General features: G+C 44.3%; 1 protein-coding gene across 7 annotated transcripts in view; it reads left to right on the top strand.

Moving 5' to 3' along the window:
- The window catches only part of BLNK (B cell linker), a 94568-nt gene that overhangs the window by 40191 nt on the left and 32868 nt on the right, over positions 1-21509 (top strand). The window contains exon 1 of one of the 7 annotated variants that reach the window (XM_083741072.1): positions 7511-7819. The exons of 5 other annotated variants lie outside the window; for them this stretch is intronic. In XM_083741072.1, the coding sequence (XP_083597198.1) occupies positions 7773-7819 (47 nt within the window). In that variant the 5' untranslated portion in view covers positions 7511-7772. Of the gene's footprint in view, positions 1-7510; positions 7820-21509 lie in introns of those variants that run through there. One more of the 7 variants, XM_083741074.1, reaches the window with a different exon arrangement.

The raw sequence follows: 21509 nt of genomic DNA, 5'->3' as shown, positions 1-21509 counted from the left end.
GAATTTTGATCAGGACTCTTGTGTGAAAATACCCTCCAATGTCATTCAGGACATTTTCTATTTAAATATCTTCTTAATTTCTAAGTGCCTAAACGTTGGTCACAGGTAAGTAAAAGAACCCTGGAAAAATAACATATTTTTGTAAACATTTCGAGCCCAGAACTGTCTTTGTTTTCAACACAGTGACTGCACCATAATTATAATTCCTTCTTGAGAATATATTTCCAAATTACAGGCCCAAACCAGACAATTATCTGTAAGATTCACACCAGTTTTTGCAACATGCAAAGTACTAAATTCTAGTCTCCCTTGCAGTGCTCATTAAGCAGTAACTCATGTGAGTTATGTCTGGAAAGGTGAGGGTGAACACAGATGTTTCATATTTTATATTCACATTTTAAAAAAATATATTGCACATTACTCACTAAATCTTCATGGTATTCCTTGATTGGTACCCAGGAAGATTTGGCTAGCTTAGCTTAGCCCCCAACTTCCAGCTCTATGGTTGCAGAGTTTATTCCTCACAGAGCTACAATTCCCAGCACCCTTAACAAACTATAATTCCTAGGTTTATTTGGGGAGGAGGATGTGCTTTGAATGTGCTTTAAAGGTATAGTGTGCGCACAGCCTGTTTCTCCCATACAGGCTCTTTCCTAGAATGTTTCTAGTTGGTCTAAAAAGTTGGTGAATGTACATTTTAAAGATTTTTGTATCCGGTTTCCTGTTTTATTTTCGTTAGGAAAAACCCCAAAAACTTAATTCAGCTGGTGTTTCTATGGACAATTTATTTGCTGGCAGCCATTCCCATCAGTAAACAAGGGTCTGTCATGTGGTGATTCACATTATGTAACTGCTTCCTTATGAAAAGAAAATATGCACCTATATTTACCAGAATGCAATAGAAGATCGCTTAGAAGATAAAGTGTAACTGTGGTGCCACAGTATCTTTTTAAAACTTCCTCACATGTTGCACTTGCTGGGTAACTTTGTACAAAGCCATGATCTTTCACTCCATGGCCGTTTCAACGATTGCTTGGGAGACTTTCAGTTACACATAATACATTAATTTCCTACTGCACATCCTTTGTTGAGAAACTATTGATGCAGGAATTCAGATTCAGGAGGGTCAAAATGAGAAGGAAGTATATCTTTGGGAGTGCCTGAAGTGTCATGTGAAGAAATTCCAGGAAGTAATCAGCCGTCATATTCCAGAATTCCCATCAAAGGTTCTCTCTCATATACTCTTATATAATATATTCTCCTTGATTTATCAGGATCACTGATAAAAGAAATCTATAATTATGGAAATACATATTTTTTCCCTCTTTGTGAGTATCTGGAACAAATTATGCATTTGGATATGAATATATTCTACATACACACACACATTATGGGGTTAACATGATTTCAGAATGTGTGGCCATTGTGCATATTGAGCACACATCACAGAGAATTTGCTGTGTTTAAGCAGCATGAGCAGGCAATATGCATAATATCCAAGTGAGGAATTTGCAAAGTGGAAGAGTAATGCATGAAGTGCCCTATTCATGTTGCCAAGTCACGCACATTTCCCAACATCACTTGGAGACTAAACGTATTCACCTGACAATGTCCCCTGCTTATGCTGTTCAGTTTTGCTTATTCACCATGGTATCTGTTGAATCTGCACAAAGGCTGATGTTTATGCACGTTCCTCAATGGCTTCAAATTAATTACACATGCACTGACTTATTTTTACAAAATGATGCATTGTATCCTCACAGTGGGGTGGGAAATGTGTACATCAAAACAATTACAATTCCAGTGCAAAGAAACCAAAATTCTTCAGCATGAAAACTCAAATGTATTCAGAGGCATGCAACCCAATACAATATATGCCTATACAGCGGTACCTCAGGTTACATACGCTTCAGGTTACACACTGCGCATAACCTAGAAATAGTGCTTCAGGTTAAGAACTTTGCTTCAGAATCAGAACAGAAATCGTGCTCTGGCGGCGCGGCGGCAGCAGGAGGCCCCATTAGCTAAAGTGGTGCTTCAGGTTAAGAACAGTTTCAGGTTAAGTACGGACCTCCGGAACAAATTAAGTACTTAACCCGAGGTACCACTGTATTGGCTTATTCTGCCACAGTAAACATATCTTAGCAACAGGGCACTTTTGTATACATTTGTATATGCAAATTTATATGTGTAGATGTCAACTTCAGGGGAGAAAGCAAAGTTGATTATTTTCAAAGTGTTTTGGAGGGAGCAGTCAATCTGAGACGAGATGGAAAAACCCAGGGTGCAGGACTCCTGAACCACCTCCAGCAATACCACGGTTTAGAATAATTAACCATTTGCCCTGCTCATCTGAACCAGAAGATAAAATAACAAAGATGAGGCCTTGCCATTTTTGCAAGGTCTGAGGCCCCCGCCCCCACCCTTCCCTCTTTCCAGACAGTCTGGTAGAAAGTACTGCACCTGGACCTCAGCAGTGAGAAGAAACTTGCCTTTCACTCAACCATGAAGAAACTGCACATTTAGATTCTCAAGCTCTGTAAGGAAGGAAACTGTGAACAGATGCATCAAGTAATCTGAAGTCCTATCTCTTTTGCATTCGACTCTGAAGTTATTTGTGCCTAGTGTGCTGTCGCCATACACCAGGCCTCGTTCCAATCTGAGGACCAGAACGCTCGATTGTTGCTGTGATTGCCCCATGCTATAAAAGCCATGTCACAAAACACAGCCGAAATTGCCTTAAAGTATTATCCCAAACAAAAAGAGAAAAGTATTCTCAAATTTAAAACAGTTTTAGCTAACTAGTAATAGTTTGAACTATCTTTTTTTTAATGGCACATTGCAACCTACAATTGTATTTTTTGCTATTTCATAAAAAAGAGAAATGTGCAAATGATTCCACATTGGCACATTTCCCCCTGTCTGTTTTTCCAATTCTGATTTGTTGTTCATAGCATTCTCTAATTAATTTCATTTATTTGGAAATACTGGTCTTTAATTAGCACAATTACTAATGAATTAGCACACCAACTGTGAACTTCCGTGCATGTTTACTCAAGTGTTAAATGAGGCTTACTCCTTGATGAGAGTGCATAAGACTGCAGTGGAAAGTGGGAAAACAGTTTACCTCTTTTATGTCTTTAAGATATATATCTCCTGGACAGCTCACTTTTAAGAAATGCAAATTCAAAATTCTGTTCTCCCATACAAGGTATAAGCCCACTGTCTTTTTGTAAAACAACAACTGACACAAATGATGCATTCAAACACGGGAAAACAAAATGTTGTTGTATTTTAGCTTTCTTATGCAACAAAATAAACCCAATTCTTCTGCCATTATGTGTCATGGTATCCTAATAATGGAAATTTTAAATCACTCATATTCCATGGTCTGAGAGCTGCACAAATAATGGAAAAAATTCTGTGGTAAACCATTTTCAAACAGCAAATTTCCAGCTTCATGTTACATTCCTAAGACATAAAGAAGGAGATGTTTCTGTCTCTCTACAGAGTATAAAGTAACCCTATACTCACTTACCTGGCTGTGTGCCCCATGAACTCAGCATGGTTTACTTCTGAGTAGGCATGTATAAAACTATGCTGTGTGTTTCTTTAGCTATGTTGCTTGGTTAAAACATTTGAAATACTTCAGGAAAAAATATTTTTACTGATACATAGATAGATATATTAAAAGACGCCTGCTTATGGGAGAAAAGCAATGACAAACCTAGACAGCATCTTAAAAAGCAGAGACATCACCTTGCCAACAAAGATCTGTATAGTAAAAGCTATGGCTTTCCCAGTAGTGATGTATGGAAGTGAGAGCTGGACCATAAAGAAGGCTGATCGCTGAAGAATTGATGCTTTTGAATTATGGTGCTGGAGGAGACTCTTGAGAGTCCCATGGACTGCAAGAAGAATAAAACCTATCCATTCTTAAGGAAATAAGCCCTGAGTGCTCACTGGAAGGACAGATCGTGAAGCTGAGGCTCCAATATTTTGGCCACCTCATGAGAAGAGAAGACTCCCTGGAAAAGACCCTGATGTTGGGAAAGATGGAGGGCACAAGGAGAAGGGGACGACAGAGGGTGAGATGGTTGGATAGTGTTCTCGAAGCCACCAGCATGAGTTTGACCAAACTGCGGGAGGCAGTGGAGGACAGAGGTGCCTGGCATCCTCTGGTCCATGGGGTCACGAAGAGTCGGACACGACTAAACGACTAAACAACAACAACAACAACAACAACAAATATAGATATATATCTATTGCTTTAATGAGATGTTAAAACAGTACATAGTCAGATTTTGACCTGAATCTTACCGCTAAACAAAAATGGTTCCATATTGAAGCCTCGGATTCAAACCACTACTTAATAGTTAAGCCTAGGGTCTAAGTTATGATCGACATATGGTAAGATCCAGGCCTCCACAGCACCATTGGGTGAACCTGTATTTCAGGGATGGAGAATCTGCAGACCACCAGATCTTTCTGGGCCCCAGTTCCCATCAGCATAGGCAATGGTTAGGGATTTTTAGAGTTGCAGTCCAACTTATGTAGAGCCTCTCCTTCCCTATCTCTCCTGCATAATAACAGGTAAGGCAAAAAAAATCAAGCCTTTTAGTTGATACGAAGCAAAAGTCCCCCACTGACTGAAGAAGCAATCAAAATAATTTTAAAAAAATAATAAAAGCAGAAGTGTTAACTGTACCTCCAAACTGCGATTTTGTTCTCAAGGGAAATTAGCTGTGGCTGGAACAGTTGCTAAGTGAATCATGAAGACAGATCCGGCATGAGAATGTGCTGTTTTCATGAATGCCTTCTGACTCTCAGTGTTTCCTAGTAGAAGTGGAACTGTACCACCTAAAAGGAGTACGTGTGGCCCTCCAGATGTTGTTGCACTGCAACACTCAACATCCCTGGCCGTTGGTTTTGCTGGCTGGACTGAAGGGGAACTGGAGTCCAACAAGGAATCTTGGATGTGCATTGGCACAACTTGTTTTTATGTTGGGACTGGAAGATTTTGCAAATCCTGCAAAATACAGTAACCTCAATAATGCCAGGTTGGAATGAGCAGGTTGAGGACCAGAGAGCTTGTGTGATTGCTCTGTCATAATCCAGCAAGAACTCTAATTACTCCAAATCTGCTAATTGAGTTACCCATTACAGGACTGTATTGTGCAAAAAAGAAATGTCCCAGCTGCCTTTAGAGCCACATTTGCAGAGGAGGCATTTAAGTAACTAAAGCATCAAACTGAAAATCTTCTGCTGGGTGTCATCCCCCCCCCCCAATTTCTCTTATTATAAATCTGGACTTGCATCAGAAGGAAGGGCATAATATAAGAGCAATAAAAGAAAAAGTGAGGGGAATGAGAAAGAAAACACATACATATTGAAATCGTAAAACACAATTTAACACATCTCCTGCAGCATTAGAAATCTTGGTGGAGTTGTCCATCTTTGTGCATATACAGTCGTACCTCAGAAGTCAAATGGAATCCCTTCCGGAAGTCTCTTCGACTTCCTCAATGTTTGACTTCCAAAGCACGGCTTCTAATTGACTGCAGGAAGCTCCTGCAGCCAGTCAGAAGCCACGGAAGCCCCGTCAGACGTTTGGCTTCCAAAAGAATGTTCGAAAACCGGAACAATCACTTCCAGTTTTCGATCATTCGGGAGCCAGAACATTAGACTCCCAAAGCTTTCAGGAGCCGAGGTACGACTGTATGTATATTTAACACACATGACTGTCCTCAAAGAAGCCTGGGAAACATAGTTTGTTTAGGGTGCTGGGAACTGTACATCTGTGAGGAGTAAACTACAGTATAACATTTACGAATCTGTCAAGGTCACAAAACCTTACAAGAAGAGAAATGATTCGTTTTGGAATTAGGTTTCAAACCCTCATGGTTGAAACCAGGTGGTGACATTGTGAAACTCCAAGAGGCACACAAAGTAGCAAAAACAAAATGTAAATTCGACTCCCAAGCTGCTGGTGCTACTGGTAGCTTTCCTTCCAAGGCAAATAGCAGCTTTGCAACTATCTGTGGGTACATCATGACTGTGGTATGGTTCATCTCCTCCTCCCCATGCAGTAAACATAGTCCAAATCCTAAATCCTGATCCTATTTAAGTATTTTTTAAAATAGGAAATGTATTCACCCATTTCACACACCATCCCACTGACGAGATTTCAGCATGCGTGCACAAAAGCTGTAGTTCATTTCATCCACTGCTGTGGCTGCTACCACAGTCAGCTGACAGTTTTTGCCTGGTTCCAGGTTTAACAGTGTTTTAACATGCAGCCCCCTCACTTTTCAAGTTCCTTCGCAAAATCTGTTCTTGCTCATCGAAGAGGAACAAAGGGTAGTGTTGCAAAATCCAGCTGCCACGTTACTCTCACTATACACAGTATCTTCGCAGCCCCTCGCCTTTGTTTAGATCAGTATGTATCAGTATGGGAAGCATGATGCGCACACATTGAAATCGACATGGAAGAGAACGTGCTTGTCTTTCATGAACACAGAAGGCGCGATCTGCGCAGATCCGCCACACTGAAAGAGAGCCACTGCGGTGTAGCAGATAAGAGTGTCAGACTTGGACCTGAGAAAGCAGAGTTCAAATCCCCACTTGGCTATGAAGAAGGATCACTGGGTGAAGCTTGGTCCAGTCACTGCCCCTCAGCCCAGCCTACCTCACAGGGTTGTTGTGAGGATAAAAGGTGCTGGAAGGAAAACCATGTACACCACCTTGAGCTCTTTGAAAGAAAAGTGAGATATACAGTGGTACCTCGGCTTAAGTACTTAATTCATTCCGGAGGTCAGTTCTTAACCTGAAACTGTTCTTAACCTGAAGCACCACTTTAGCTAATGGGGCCTCCTGCTGCCACTGTGCCGCCGGAGCATGATTTCTGTTCTCATCCTGAAGCACTATTTCTGGGTTAGGGGAGTCTGTAACCTGAAGCATATGTAACCTGGAGCTTATGTAACCCGAGGTACCACTGTAAATATTACGACAATAATAAAAATGGGTTTCCAAATGTGTCTGGATGCAGCCCGCTTTATGGATGGAGCATAAGGAGAGTCCTGTGGGTCCAGATCCACAGAAAACCAACTCTTCATAGAATCACACCAGGAAGAACCCTTCCCGGTTTCTTGTCTCCAATATCTGCTATTCCGAGGTAGTCTGCACTGGAACATGGAGGCTCTACAAAGCGAACTTTGTGTGTTGTTGAGGGGCGGGCGAGGCATCCCATTGCAAGAGAGGAGGGCCTTTCAAGGCAGCAGAACGTGCAGGAAACTCTTCCAGGTAGCAGCCGCTTCAAAGCCCCGGGACTGCGGCAGGAAGTGTTCCCAACAACCAGCTTGATCCCTGGGATGAAACGCCCGCGGCGCGCGAGGCAAAGCCGCGAGGACGTCAGGAAGGACTTCAGCCCCAGACGGGGGTGGTTTTGGACACGCCCAATAGGTGCGGATCTTCTTCAAGTTTGCACAAACACCCTATTGCCAGCCAAGCTGGCTCCGTCACATGACCCCCTCGAAACATGAAACCCGGCCGGGCGCTCGGGCAAGTTTTGCTTCTCGTCCCAACACACGAGGAGTCGCCTGGCGGGCCGCGCGCAAAGGCGGCGCTAAGGGGATCCGCGAGGAGGCGAAGCAGCCTGGGGAGTCATCAGGGGGAATCCAGCCTTTCTCTCTCGGGAACGAGCCAGGAAGCCCCCCTCAGTCCCTGCCGACTCGGGTGCCCGTTTGTCCGAGGCAGTCGCCTCGCCTGGCAGCATGGACAAGTTCAATAAAATCACGGTGCCAGCGGGACAGAAGTTCAGGTATGGTTTGAACCGCGTCCCTTGTGTTCCTCTCGCGCTTTTACGCCAAGGCGCAGAGGCTGTTTCTTTCTCGGAGGCGCGCACGAGGAGGATCTGGGGGACAGAAGCAAGAAGAGATCTTGTGGCACCTTAAAAGAAAATGGGGGAATATATTAGGATTTCCTTATCTGTCTGGCGAACTGGCTTGTCTTCTACGAAAGCTTATGCCATTAAAAAAATAAAGTATCGAAGGTGCCACTAGAGTCCTTGCTTGCAGCCGGCTGACAGCCTTAATCACTCTTTGGAAATGGTCAGAGAGGATAAATTTGTTTGTATGTAAGAAGATAAAGCAATCGAGGGAGGATTCAAAATGGTTGTTAGGGTAGCAGGCTGCAGAGTTGTACAGTTTTCTCAAATGGGACTCGAAAGCATTCAGGGAAGAAGACTGTCTCCAATACTTTGATGGGATAGTAAACAACAACAACATCCTGTGAATCGCTTGCTTCCAGATTGTTGCTAGCTTGGGGTGGGATTCAGTGGCATACCAGCAAATTCAGGTTGGGCAACTACGGTCGGTTGGGAGGTCTTGGGCAACAAACTCACTTTCCCGGAAGATTGGATGTTTGGTGAGAAGGAATGGGACAGGAATGGGCAACATCATCTAACCTCCCCAACAACCAAGCAGAATGCATGCTCAGTGAAATAGCTAAACATCATCTCATCTCCTTGCAAACAAGTCAGGATGAATGTGCAGTAAATATGTCATCTTGAAGCACCTTACGTTTCCATCTTGAGAAATGCTTCCTTTGTTGAGTGTCAGCCGGTCACTAAAGGTGCAGTAGCCCAGCCAAGCTGGCAGGTTTGCGCCTCAATATGCCAGCACATATTCAGAACCGTTTGGGAGCCTGGCATTTGTTTAAATAGGGATACAATAATGCTCCCTGTGTTCAAATTCAAGAGGCGTTGCTGTTTATCACATTGGTGCATGCATCCTTCCTTTGTGTGGGCAGTGCCACTATCTTTGAGCTGTTCCTCTTCTCTGCGTTGGGCATCCATCTAGAATTTGCACAGGTGCTGCACAGTTGGCAGGAAGTGAATGTGCAAGGTGGTGGTGGTTTTTTGCATGAAACTCTTCAATAGCGTTTATGGCAGCTTTCAGATTTATATTGCAAAGACAAAAATTAGTCATGGTCGGTTGACCGGTTACTGAATGCCTCCCAAAGAGATCTCCAAAGAGTAGGACTTCTCTGTCTGCTTCACAAGGGAAAACCAACTACTGCAGATACACATGTGTTCTGCAGGTGTTTCTGCAGCAAACATGTCAAGTGTGGGTGATGCCATGCAGGTGTGACTCAGCTACACCTGTCTGGGAACTTTATATCACAAACTGGCTTTGAGACAGAGTGTTTCTGAAAGTGCTCTACTGAAAATTAATTTGAAGTGGAGAATTAGTAGTGCCCACGGGACTTTTGATGATGGGACATGTAAAAATGTTCTGTGAGTCAATCGATCTAGGGGAAGATAATTTGGTTGGAATAAAAAGTAAAATCTAAGAAACCACATTTTTATGAATTGCATTTCTATACTTCCCTTTGTCCTATAGGAGCACAGAGCAGTTAACAAAATAGTAATATATAAAACAAAAAGTATATGCCTCTTAATTGTAGTAAAATTGCAGTAAACACTTTACAAGAAACATTTAAGCCATCAGTAAAATCATCGACAAACAATAACAAATCAGTAATCGTAAGGACTTAAATTTACATACCTACAAATGCCACAGCAATTATACTTTGCAGCAGATTTTAAAAACTATTAATTCAAGGTTTTATACAGATATCCCACCAAGCAGCTCAAGGTGACGTACATGGTTCTCCCCACTACCATCACTTTATCTTCACAACAACCCTGTGAGGTAGGTTAGGCTGAGGGATGATGACTGGCCCACGCTTACCCAGTGAACTTCATGGCTGAGTGGAGAATTGAACCCTGGTCTTCCAGGTCCTAATCCAACACTATTCTCTACTACACCATACTGGCTCTTTCATGTGATGTCAGTGAGGAATGATATCAATGTGAGAAAACAAATGCAATTACATACACATAAGGCAATTGGATGTTAATGAGTTACCAGTGCTTTGAGGATGCAGGAAGGAACAGGTATGCAGTAAAGGTAAAACCCTTGTCCGATGTTCATCACTGTGCTTGGGGCATGGATAGAGTAGTACAGGAGCACTGACAAAGCATGTAATTCGATTCCATCAGCCCATATTAGCTAAAGCAATTATTGCAAACTAGCATTTGGCAGAGGATGGCTGAATAGCTAAGCCTATTTCTGTAAATTTTGCAGGACTCTCTGTTCTTTCCTGACAGAGACAGAGAGAATTTATCTTGCCCAGTGTGCTAATTCATCTCAAGTCTTGCAATAAGGCAGCATATATCTAACACAATTGTATAAGGGTGGCTGCTTGGATTTAGCACTGTTGTTCATGACTTTTCTCCACAGAATAAGGGAGGAGCCTGGAGTCAGTGTTGTGTTGAATTCTACTTCCTGCTGAAACTTCTACATGTAGTAGCATGTCGGTACTGCTAGGCACATTTCAAAGAGGCGCAGTCTGCAATCCCACACACATTTAGTCGGGAATAAACGCTACCAGAGTTAATAGGACAAGAAGTGCTGGAAAGTGGGGGCACAATGACGTGAGTGGGAACTTTTGCAGCTCCCCACCCCCACCCCGATGGTGAGAAAGAACAACCCATAAACTCATGCATACACTCTTTGGACACTTGCTGCCACATCAAAGCTTGTTCCTCCACCACGGCTCCATCATAGAAATTAAAAGGGAAATGAAGCAGGATAAGAATTAAAGAAGATAGCAGAGCTTGTTAAGAGTGTTGTGGACATCTGGGAGAAGACAGCTTAGAACCCAGAAAAACAGTTGCTCCGGAGATCAAGCAAAGGTCCAGGTTCTATTAGGAACATAGGAAGCTGCCTTATTCTGAGCCACAGCATTGATGCATCTAGCTTATTAGTGCCTACACTGACTGGCAGCAGCTCTCCAGGCTTTCGGACAGGGGGTGCTCGCAGTCCTATCTGGAGATGCCAGACGTTGAGCCTGGGACTTTCTACATGCAAAGCAGTTAACTATATGGCCCCTTCCACACCAGTGATCTGCTCACACATTAATCAGTAAGAGGTGTTCAACAGTGGAAAGGACTACCTCAGAAGGTGGTGGGTGGACTCTCCTCCATAGGAGGTTTTTAAGTAGAGTTTAGATGGCCATCTGTCTGGGATTCTTTAGCTATGGTTCCTGCATTGCGGGGGGGTTAGACCAGGTGACCCTTGGGGTCCCTTCCATCTCTAGAAGTCTATGGTTATAGGAGTGAGCCCATGCTGATCAGCCCTGCCCTTGGCATTGTGCCTTCCAGTTAGCTCCACCTCTGGCATTCTCACATACAGCACACGTGTATCATCAGGGTTCCAGATCACATGGAATGCACAAATGTTCTCTGCCTGCAAACATTTGCACTGCAAGTCTGGATACCAGCTGGAGCATACAAGCTTGACATGAGAACTAATGGGTGCAATCCTGTCCACAAGTTGATTGGACAAGTGAACACATCCCTTTAATAAGGCTACCAAAGTAATAAGTTGTAGGAGGGAATTTAGAAGAAAAGAAAAGAATTTGAAAGACAGACTGAGGATAACATAGCAGAAACGTGGAAGGTGGGACCATCGGCTGGGGGGGGGGACTGCAGGGCCTGCTCCCTTACAGGGCCTTTTCCAACTGGCCCAGGGGGCGTGGCCCAGGCCCTTATTTGGAACAAACTTTTGAGGAAGTTGGGAAGTGTTTTTAGGAAGTCATTAGTTTGCATCAGGCGTCCTACTGGGAAGACCCAGTTTTCTGAGTGCATGTTATGGAAGTTGGGCAAAAGGGGCAGTACAGGATTCCTTTTGGTGTACCGACCTCCCCGCTGCACCAAAGATTCCCTGTCTGAGCTGCTTCAGGTCGTGGCGGATGTTCTCCTGGAGACACCTAGTTTGGTTGTCCTAGGGGATTTTAATATCCATGCCAACACGACCTTAACAAGGGGCCACTCGGGACTTCGTGGAAAGCATGGCCTCCATGGGGCTGTCCCTTAATAAGTTGGGCCCAACTCATAGTCATGGACATGCCTTAGACCTGGTATTCACCTCTAGTGATGTGGGTGATCTGACACTAAGTAAAAGTGAAACAAAAGAAGTGCCTTGGTCAGATCACTTCCTGGTGCAACTGGACATCTCCGCGACCCTTCCCCTCTGCAGGGAGGTGGGACCAATTCGGATGGTCCACCCCCGCCACTTAATGGATCCAAATGGTTTCCAGAGAGTGGTAGGGGATGCTTTATCCCATGTTGATTGCCTTTCAGCTGATTCCCTGGTGGCCCGCTGGAATGCAGAGTTAACCAGGGCTATCGACTGTCTGGCTCTGAAGCGCCCTCTCCGATTGCATGGAGCCCGGACAGCCCCGTGGTTTTCTTCGGAGCTGAGGGCGATGAAACAATCGCTGAGACGGCTAGAGCGTCAGTGGCAGAAAACTCACTCCGAATCTGACCGGACACAGGTTAGAGCTCAACGTCGAGCCTACCAAGTGGCGATAGCGACGGCGAAGAAGACTTTCTTCACCACCTCTATTGCATCTGCAGAAAATAGTAGCAGGAGACTCTTTCAGGTCGTCCGCAATTTAACGGAACCTCCTTTACCACCGGGGCCTTGTAAAGACCCCAAGATCTCCTGCAACGATTTTGCAAAGTTTTTTGCAGATAAAATCACTCATATTCGGAAGGAGCTAGACACCACCGTGGGAGCAGGGCTGGGGCGGGAGAGTGCTAGAGCTCTGTCTGGTCAAGTTGCATGGAATCAATTATAATCCGTTACCCCCGAGGATGTGGACAGGCTGCTTGGATGCGTGAAACCAACCACCTGTCTCCTTGATCCTTGCCCATCCTGGCTAATAAAAGCAAGCTGGGAAGGGCTTGGTGATGGGCTCAGTGGGGTGGTGAATGCTTCCCTCTGTGAGGGAACATTCCCAGATCCGCTGAAAGAGGCGGTCATTAAACCACTTCTTAAAAAACCATTTTTAGACCCGGCCAGTATGGCCAACTATTGCCCAGTCTCAAATCTTCCATTCTTGGGCAAGGTGATTGAGTGCGTGCTTGCTGAACAACTCCAGGCATGCCTGGAGGATGCGGACCATTTGGATCCCTTCCAATCGGGATTCAGGCCTCATCATGGGATGGAAACTGCCTTGGTTGCACTGGTTGATGATCTCCGGCGAGCTAGGGACAAAGGTGAGAGTTGTTTCCTAGTTCTGCTGGATCTCTCAGCGGCCTTTGATACAATCGACCATAACATCCTTCTGGACCGTCTAGAGGGGCTGGGAGCTGGGGGCACTGTTATACAGTGGTTTCGTTCCTTCCTCCAGGGCCGTGTTCAGAAAGTGGTGGTGGGGGATGAGTGTTCAGACCCCTGGGCCCTCACTTGTGGGGTGCCTCAGGGTTCAGTCCTCTCCCCCATGCTTTTTAACATCTATATGAAGCCGCTGGGAGAGATCATCAGGGGGTTTGGACTGGGTGTCCATCAATATGCAGATGATACCCAGCTCTACCTCTCTTTCAAATCAGAACCAGTGAAGGTGGTGAAGGTCCTGTGTGAGTGCCTGGAGGCGGTTGGAGGATGGATGGCGGCTAATGGATTGAAGTTGAATCCTGACAAGACAGAAGTACTGTTTTTGGGGGACAGGGGGCAGGCTGCTGTGGAGGACTCTCTGCTCCTGAATAGGGTAACTGTGTCCCTGAAGGACCAGGTGCGCAGCCTGGGAGTCATTTTGGACTCACAGCTGTCCATGGAGGCGCAGGTCAATTCTGTATCCAGGGCAGCTGTCTACCAACTCCACCTGGTACGCAGGCTGAGACCCTACCTGCCCACGGATTGTATCGCCAGAGTGGTGCATGCTCTAGTTATCTCCCGCTTGGACTACTGCAATGCGCTCTACGTGGGGCTACCTTTGAAGGTGACTCGGAAACTACAACTAATCCAGAATGCGGCAGCTAGACTGGTGACTGGGGGCGGCCGCCGAGACCACATAACACCGGTCTTGAAAGACCTACATTGGCTCCCAGTACGTTTCCGAGCACAATTCAAAGTGCTGGTGTTGACCTTTAAAGCCCTAAATGGCCTCGGCCCAGTATACCTGAAGGAGCGTCTCCACCCCCATCGTTCTGCCCGGACGCTGAGGTCCAGCGCCGAGGGCCTTCTGGTGGTTCCCTCATTGCGAGAAGCAAAGCTACAGGGAACCAGGCAGAGGGCCTTCTCGGTAGTGGCGCCCGCCCTGTGGAACGCCCTCCCATCAGATGTCAAAGCGATTCAGAAGACATCTTCAGGGAAGTTTTTAATGTGTGATATTTTAGTGTTTTTGGTTTCTATGGAAGCCGCCCAGAGTGGCTGGGGAAACCCAGCCAGATGGGCGGGGTACAAATAATATATTATTATTATTATTATTATTATTATTATTATTATTATTATTATTAAAGTTACAAGGAAGATGATATATGAGATTGACCTTTTTTCCCAATACGGTGGACTCTCAGGTTGCGAACGTGATCCGTGTGGGATGCACGTTCGCAACCCGCGTCTGCGCACGTGCTGCTTGTGATTCGGCGCTTCTGTGCATGCGCAAAGCACAATTTAGCACTTCTGCGCATGCGCAACCACCAAAGCCCAGAAGTAACCCGTTCCGGTACTTCCAGGGTTTGGCAGTCTGCAACCCGAAAAAAACGCAACCTGAAGAAACTGTAACCCGAGGTATGACTGTAGTCTCTGTGCCGTTAACAGGCATTTAACAGGCAGAAATGCAGCAATCCCCACACCTGAAAAAGCTTCACCCCTCTGATCACATTGAGTGAAGGCGAGATCCAGGTTTCCTCAAACAGACTCCTCCACATGGCTGGGAGCCCCATCTGTGAGGGGCTTCCAGTCGCATGGAGGAACCTATGGAAGTGAAGCTGTCTTCCCCCTTAAGACCTTTACCAAACAGGCAGAGATGAGAGAGGCAGAGCTGGGCAGCATGTAACCTCACAGGTGGGACCAGTCGCCTGTCCCTACTCTCTCTTATCTAAGTGTTATCCTTCAGTGCAGCAGATATATGAACAGGGCTTTATAGCCACACAATCAGATAGACCGTGTTATTCCCCAGAAGCACTGGGAACATTTTGACTACCTAAATACTCCCAGAATTATTACTGTCATGCACTTCCTAAAATATGCACTGCGAAGTTGGCTTGAAACATGAAATGATGACAGTCATTGTAAGAGGACCCCCCTTTTAGCCTATAAACATTTCAGCTAAAGAAACAAGGAAGCTAACGAAATCCCACCAAAGCAGCCGACATTCATCGCCATGAGCAGGTCTAATGATAGCTTAGAGACGGTATAAAGAAAATCAGCCGTACAGGCCACAATCTTCTGCTTTCGCTCCAGCTACTTCATTGTATAAACAAGCATTCATCCACCTTAATAACATGCTTTGCCCTGCTTCACTTTAATAGAACTACTCATGCTTAACAGAAATTATTTGAGTGACCTTTCGAGATACAGCTTCAGGTCCAGTTATGTGGAATGAAATCAGTGGGACTTACTTCCCAGTAAACGTTATGAGGACTGAAGTGTTTGGCAACCAGCATTTTAAAGCTTGGTTTCCCATATACAGTGGTACCTCGGGTTACATACGCTTCAGATTACATACGCTTCAGGTTACAGACTCCGCTAACCCAGAAATAGTGCTTCAGGTTAAGAACTAACCTTCAAGATGAGAACAGAAATCTTGTTCCGGTGGCACGGCGGCAGCAGGAGGCCCCATTAGCTAAAGTGCTACTTCAGGTTAAGAACAGTTTCAGATTAAGAACGGACCTCCGGAACGAATTAAGTACTTAACCCGAGGTACCACTGTAGTATGAACAGGAATAAATGGGAGGTGGGGGTGTTCTGCCCAGGCTGAGGTGTGTACATGCAATGACTGCTGTACAGTAAGCAATAGAAACAGAAATAATGTGTGTATAGGGGCGGGGACCAGGATAGAAATATGTGGGGGACTGTTTTCCCCCAAGCATTTGTTTTATTTTTTCCAGTGGAGAAAAAAAATGGGAGAAATTGAAAAACATCTTTATGATCTATTTTCCTTTTATAGAATAACAAAGATAACGTTTTAAAGGCAGGTTTTACAAGTATTCCTTAAGCTGCACTGTGTTCCCTCAGAATGATTTCTAGTACCAATATTCTGTATTTTTCCGTGTATGACATGCCCCCATGTATAAGACGCCCCCTATTTTGGGGGACTCAAAATTAAGAAAATGGGGAGAGATTGCCCCCCTGTATAAGACTACCCCCTTTTTAACATTCTTTTTTGGTAAACAAAACCAAAAACAACCTAATATTATACATGGAAAAGTACGATAATAACTATGTGATGCAATATAAAGTGTTGGGTAATTGCAAATTCCCTCCATTCTTGCGGTGGCTAATTTGCAACCCCTGCAGATGACATTGTGGGACTCCAGCTCCTATCAGACCCAGCTGTAAGAACATATGAGGAACAGCCTGTTGGATCAAGCCAGCATCCTGCTCTCACATTGGCCAACCAGGTGCCTGTGGGAAGCCTAAAGCAGGACATGAGCAGAAAACGCTCTTCTTCCACTCCTATGCTCCAGCAACTGGTATTTATTCAGAGGCATGTTGGCTCTGTAACTGAAGGCAATATGTAACCCCACCATGTCTTGTGGCCATTGACAGCCTTAACCTTCTGCATGGCTGAAGGTTAGTTAGGGATGATGAGAGCTGGAGTTGTGGAACATCTGGAGGGCCAGATGTAAACTGAAGACAACTCAAATCCTATGCTGCTTGGCTACAGATAGATAATTAACTCTTTTAAAGAGAGGTGGAGACAGTTTGAAAGAGGAATCATTGTTTCTTGCATTTTAATCGTCCCATTTTGTGGAGATATAGATATTTGTGGTGGTATTTTTTTTTTCTGTTTCTGGATCATTGTTTCCTAAATCAAATGTGTGTTTTTAAAAACAATAACAAAAAAACCTACCCTACTACAGCACTGTTTTAACCTTCCCCTCATTTCCCCCCATGATACTTTTTGACACTTCAGGGTGCCTCAGTTTTGATGCTCCATCTGGGTTTATTTGTAATGATTTGAATAAACTAACGGTGTAATTCAATACATGTTTACTTGGAGGAAAGTCCCACTGCATTCATGGTGGCTTGCTCTAAATGTGTGCTGGGTTGCAATTGATAGAGTGTATGCTTCTGAATTTAACAAATATAGCCAACATGTACAATTCCGTGTACTCTGATATACATAATGCATTTTAGGTTCCAAACGTAGTAAAATAGGCTTATAACTGACAAGAAAGTAAGTGCTGCATATATTTCTATTTCCACACCAATCTCCTTCTATTTTATGGAGAAGGGAAGAGTGAGGATTTCCCCGTCACCCTCGGCTTCGAAATATTTGGAAATTGTACATATTTTACCATTCTTCTACATGAACCATTTTTCTCAATTTGTCTCTTTAAAAAATGGATAATTGTGACACCTCTGGAACACTGTTGCAGTGTTACAGAGGAACAATATGAAGCACTGCTGATGAAACAATGACTTGGTTCACATGTCATGCAAGGCCAAAGCAATGGCTTTAGTTCAGGAGTGGAGAACTTCTGCCCCGGGTCCGTAGGCCAGTCTGAGCCCACAAGGCTATTTCTCTGAAACTACATTCATCTGCCAGTCAGGTGACATAACCCTGATCAGAGAGGGAAGTGAAACCCTCTAGAAAGAGGGCCTGAGCCCTGAGTCACTCACCAATCAGCTGATGGACAGGGGAGGTCAGTCCTGCCCAGTTAAGAGTGTGCAATAGAGCTCCCTGCAATAGAGCTCCCTTGTACACCTGAACCCGGCAGAAGCAGGACAGAACGTCAGTCGTGGTCTGTTCAGGAGCAGTAGGTTCCCTAGTGCCTGCCAACCACCTGTCAAATCATCTGACACCCCAATGATGTGTGACTGACAAGTGGGTTGTTAATATGACTTTCATTTCTTGTTGAAGTAGAATGCCAGACTTTAAAAAGCAGCAGCAACAACAAAAGTGTGCTATTAAATATCAGCTCCACTAATTAAAATAAATTAACTAAGCAACTGAAGCAGTAGTCAATTCATCCCCTAATTAAAGTTGGCATACTTTAACAAATCAAAAAAAAGTTTGTTTTGGTAAGAGTTCTCTCACTGATAAGTATGTGATCAGAGGACATTTTAAAAGTAACAAATAGTCTCCCAATATTTGTAATTTGAAAGGAGCTGTGCAGTGCAGCCCCAGACACACTCACCTGGGAGTATATCCCATTGAATTCAATGCAGCTTACTTCTGAGTAAGCATGGGTAGGCTTGCACTGTTAATTGTCTCAGGTTTCCCAGGACCCAAAGGTACATTCAGCAAAACATTGACCCTGAGATGTCTTTAACTTTGGATTCACCTGCTTCTACTTTTTTATGAAGCTAAACAGAAACCTGTTTGACCTCTTCTCATCTGTTTGTTTTGTATGATGGCTGTCATTTCAGCTTCTTACTCTGCACACTTTTTCCCCCAACCTGACTGACGTTATAATCACATGTCATTGGCCACCAGGCTTTTCTAAATAGAGAAGAACCTTCAAGGAGTGTGACGCTTAATAAAAGGAAAAGCGGAAGCACTTGATGAAGATAACCACACATAATCTCAGCAGGAAGGCAAGGAAGGGCAATCTGTAAAATGTGACAAAATTTTCAATAAAGATCCAGTAGAGCCATGTTGAAAGCTGGTGTTCCAAAGGTTGCAAGGAAGGGCATGGCTCTGGGGAAGCAAGTGTATCTCACATTTTGTGGGACATCATTATAGCTGTCATTCATGTCCCCATGAGAAGCAGCTGCTTTTCCTGTATAAACTTCTCAGATGGGGAAATCTGACCCATGGGTCAAACTCCATTCACTGATACCACAGTTATCGCCAGTCCATCGTGGGTATGAGTGCTTCCCTCCCATGCTTGGCCATTTGTATGTTGGGCCCTCTTTTTTTGTACGCAACATTTATTGGCATCTGTCTCGGGAGACAATGCAGTGCGCTTCCAGGGGTGAAGTCAAACCACTGCATTAGCAACACCCAAGTGACCATTCTAGGGTGCAAGCTTGGGCAGTGTATATGGAAAGCCTGGGCTGCCCAGATGACAGGACCTCCCTCTTGGCCTCGCTGATGTGGTCCAAAGCAGAGCAATGCGTTTGACACCAGCTTGGCTGCAGGAGTTGGTGGAAGGTAACGTACAAAGCACCATCCAACCGTCTTAGGGACTCCACTCCAGATCTGTGTAGGGTTTATTCCTTAGCCTCCCCACCACCACCAAGGCAGTGGAGGTTCAGGATCAGAGTTATCCTTCTAGAAGGGCTACTTTCCCAGGTTGATGAGCCCCATCTGCTCCTCAGTTCCCTGGACGGCATGTGCAGAAACCTCCTTCTTGACCCACTATTGGTCTCGTCCGCTCAAACCACTGGAGCCTGTCATTGCATGCAGGGGGAAGTTCCTAACCCACTGAGGACTTGAGACCCATCAGCTACCCTCACCTGGTTTAGCCTGCCTGTCAAAGCCATTCCTGGGGTCTGGCCGTTTTAGAGTTGTCACATGCAACTCTAAAAAACCCTTTAGCTCTTTCTACAGAAAGGAGTTCATCCTACATCCACGTTGTTTGCAGCTAAGAGTGAAATATCATTTTCAAGTGTGCATATGCTGTGCACGTTGCTCCAAAACATGATCTCACTATTTTGTTCTTGAGTACTGCACTTAAAAACGCCAAACCTTTCAGGAGTAAAACATTTACTGGAAGTAAAAACAGACTGATTTATGAGAATGAAACAAGTGACAGCCCAAAGTTAGTCAGCCTATTGCCATGAATGTTTACTCAGAAATAAGTTGACTCCATAGGACTTACTGCCTAGCATTGTATAATTTGTTCCTTAAAACTAGAGGGACTTAGACACAAATCATTTGCCCTGTTTATTTCAGCAGGATTTTAAAGTGGCTTTATCTAGATTGGGACCCCATGCAGGAGAGTTCTCTGGACAGGGACCATAGCTCAGTGGTAGGCAGGGCCACCCAAGACATTTTGTGGCCTGAAGCAATGGGCGAGGTGTCGCCTTTCCCCTTCCACAAACAGTAGCCACATACTCAGCTGGCAGATGAGTCTTACTTCAACACTGACAATGGCACAGCTTCTTCCGTTGCATCTGAGGACAGCTTAAGGAGGGCAGGGCAGTTCTGCATCTGCCGTCTGAAGCAGTTCCCTAACTATCCAATGTTAGGCATGGCCCTGATGGTAGAGCACATGATTTGCATGCAGAAGGTTCCGGGGCAAACCCTGCCATTTCCAGCATGAAAGCATGAAGCTACAGATGACTGGGGAGATCTCTGCTGAGTCCCCAGAGAACTTCTGCCAATCACAGTAGACGGTCCTAAGGTAAATGGATAAAATAGCCTGGCTCTGGTATAAGGCACCTTTCTGTATACTAAAACTCTGATTTCTATCCTACAGAAATGTACATTTAGAAGTTAGTATATTGTGAGTCAGGAAGTGCCTTGGCAAATGGAAGGGTGAAGAGGGAAGGGATCCTTGACTCAAAACATTTTCCAAATCGGCTACTATGTTTTTGCTTTTGTTGTTTTATTTGGTGCTGCAGTTTACCTGTTTCAGTATTTGTTTTTATATATGTATTGTTTCTAGTAAATCATTTAGAGACTGTTTCGGTATTAAGCAATAGATAAAGATATTACATATAAGTAAATATAAGTAAATATAAGTAAATAAATATAATAAGAAAAATATATTTACAATATCCATTATTGACTTAATATTTGCAAATATCTGCAAAATACTTGGGGGTGGGGTGGGTAATTGCACTTAGACCTTTTTAAAAGAAAAAAGAAGCAAGTTCCTAATTTATAACTGGGGGCAGGGGGAAGCAATGGATTGTATACAGAGTAGCGCTAAGTGACACATTCCATCAACTCAAGAATTTCTACTTGTACAACAGAACTTTGCCCTCCCTTTGTACACCTCCTAAATCTGTTAACAGGATCAGGCCAATGGCCCATCTAGTCTAGCATGCTGTTCTCACAGTTGCTGACCAGATTATGCAAGTGAAAATCCTTTGCCCTGACAGAATACATTAGTTGGATACCTACTGCCCATAGATACAAAAATCAATGCAAGTGGTAATTGACTGTGTACTCCTTTGTGTGCCTAATCCATGGAACACCTGGTTGCTACTGACAGCTCAGACACTGCCCATCTTCCAGTTAAGAGGGAAAGGGGAGCAGAATTAAGTCACCAACTGAGCAGTGCTACATTTGAATGGCATTACCTTCCTTACTGGATTGATAGCATTTGTATTTGACTTTGACAATTTTAGAACCAACAACAAGATTTCTCTGTCCTAAGTTATTTTTTGAGGTTGGGCATAACGCTGAGAAACCAGTCTGATACCCCCTTTTGAGTGAACACATCCTGATTAGAGAGTTACTATTTATTTTACCTGTCTCATTGAAATAAAGGGAAGGACTGAGGGGGCATTCCTAACTTTGTTCCTTAAAAC

The sequence above is a fragment of the Podarcis gaigeae genome (assembly GCF_964106915.1).
Source record: "Podarcis gaigeae genome assembly, chromosome: 5".
Taxonomy (NCBI): Eukaryota; Metazoa; Chordata; class Lepidosauria; order Squamata; family Lacertidae; genus Podarcis; species Podarcis gaigeae.
The sequence above is the reverse complement of the archived record's forward strand: the minus strand, read 5'-3'. Positions and strand labels throughout refer to the sequence as shown.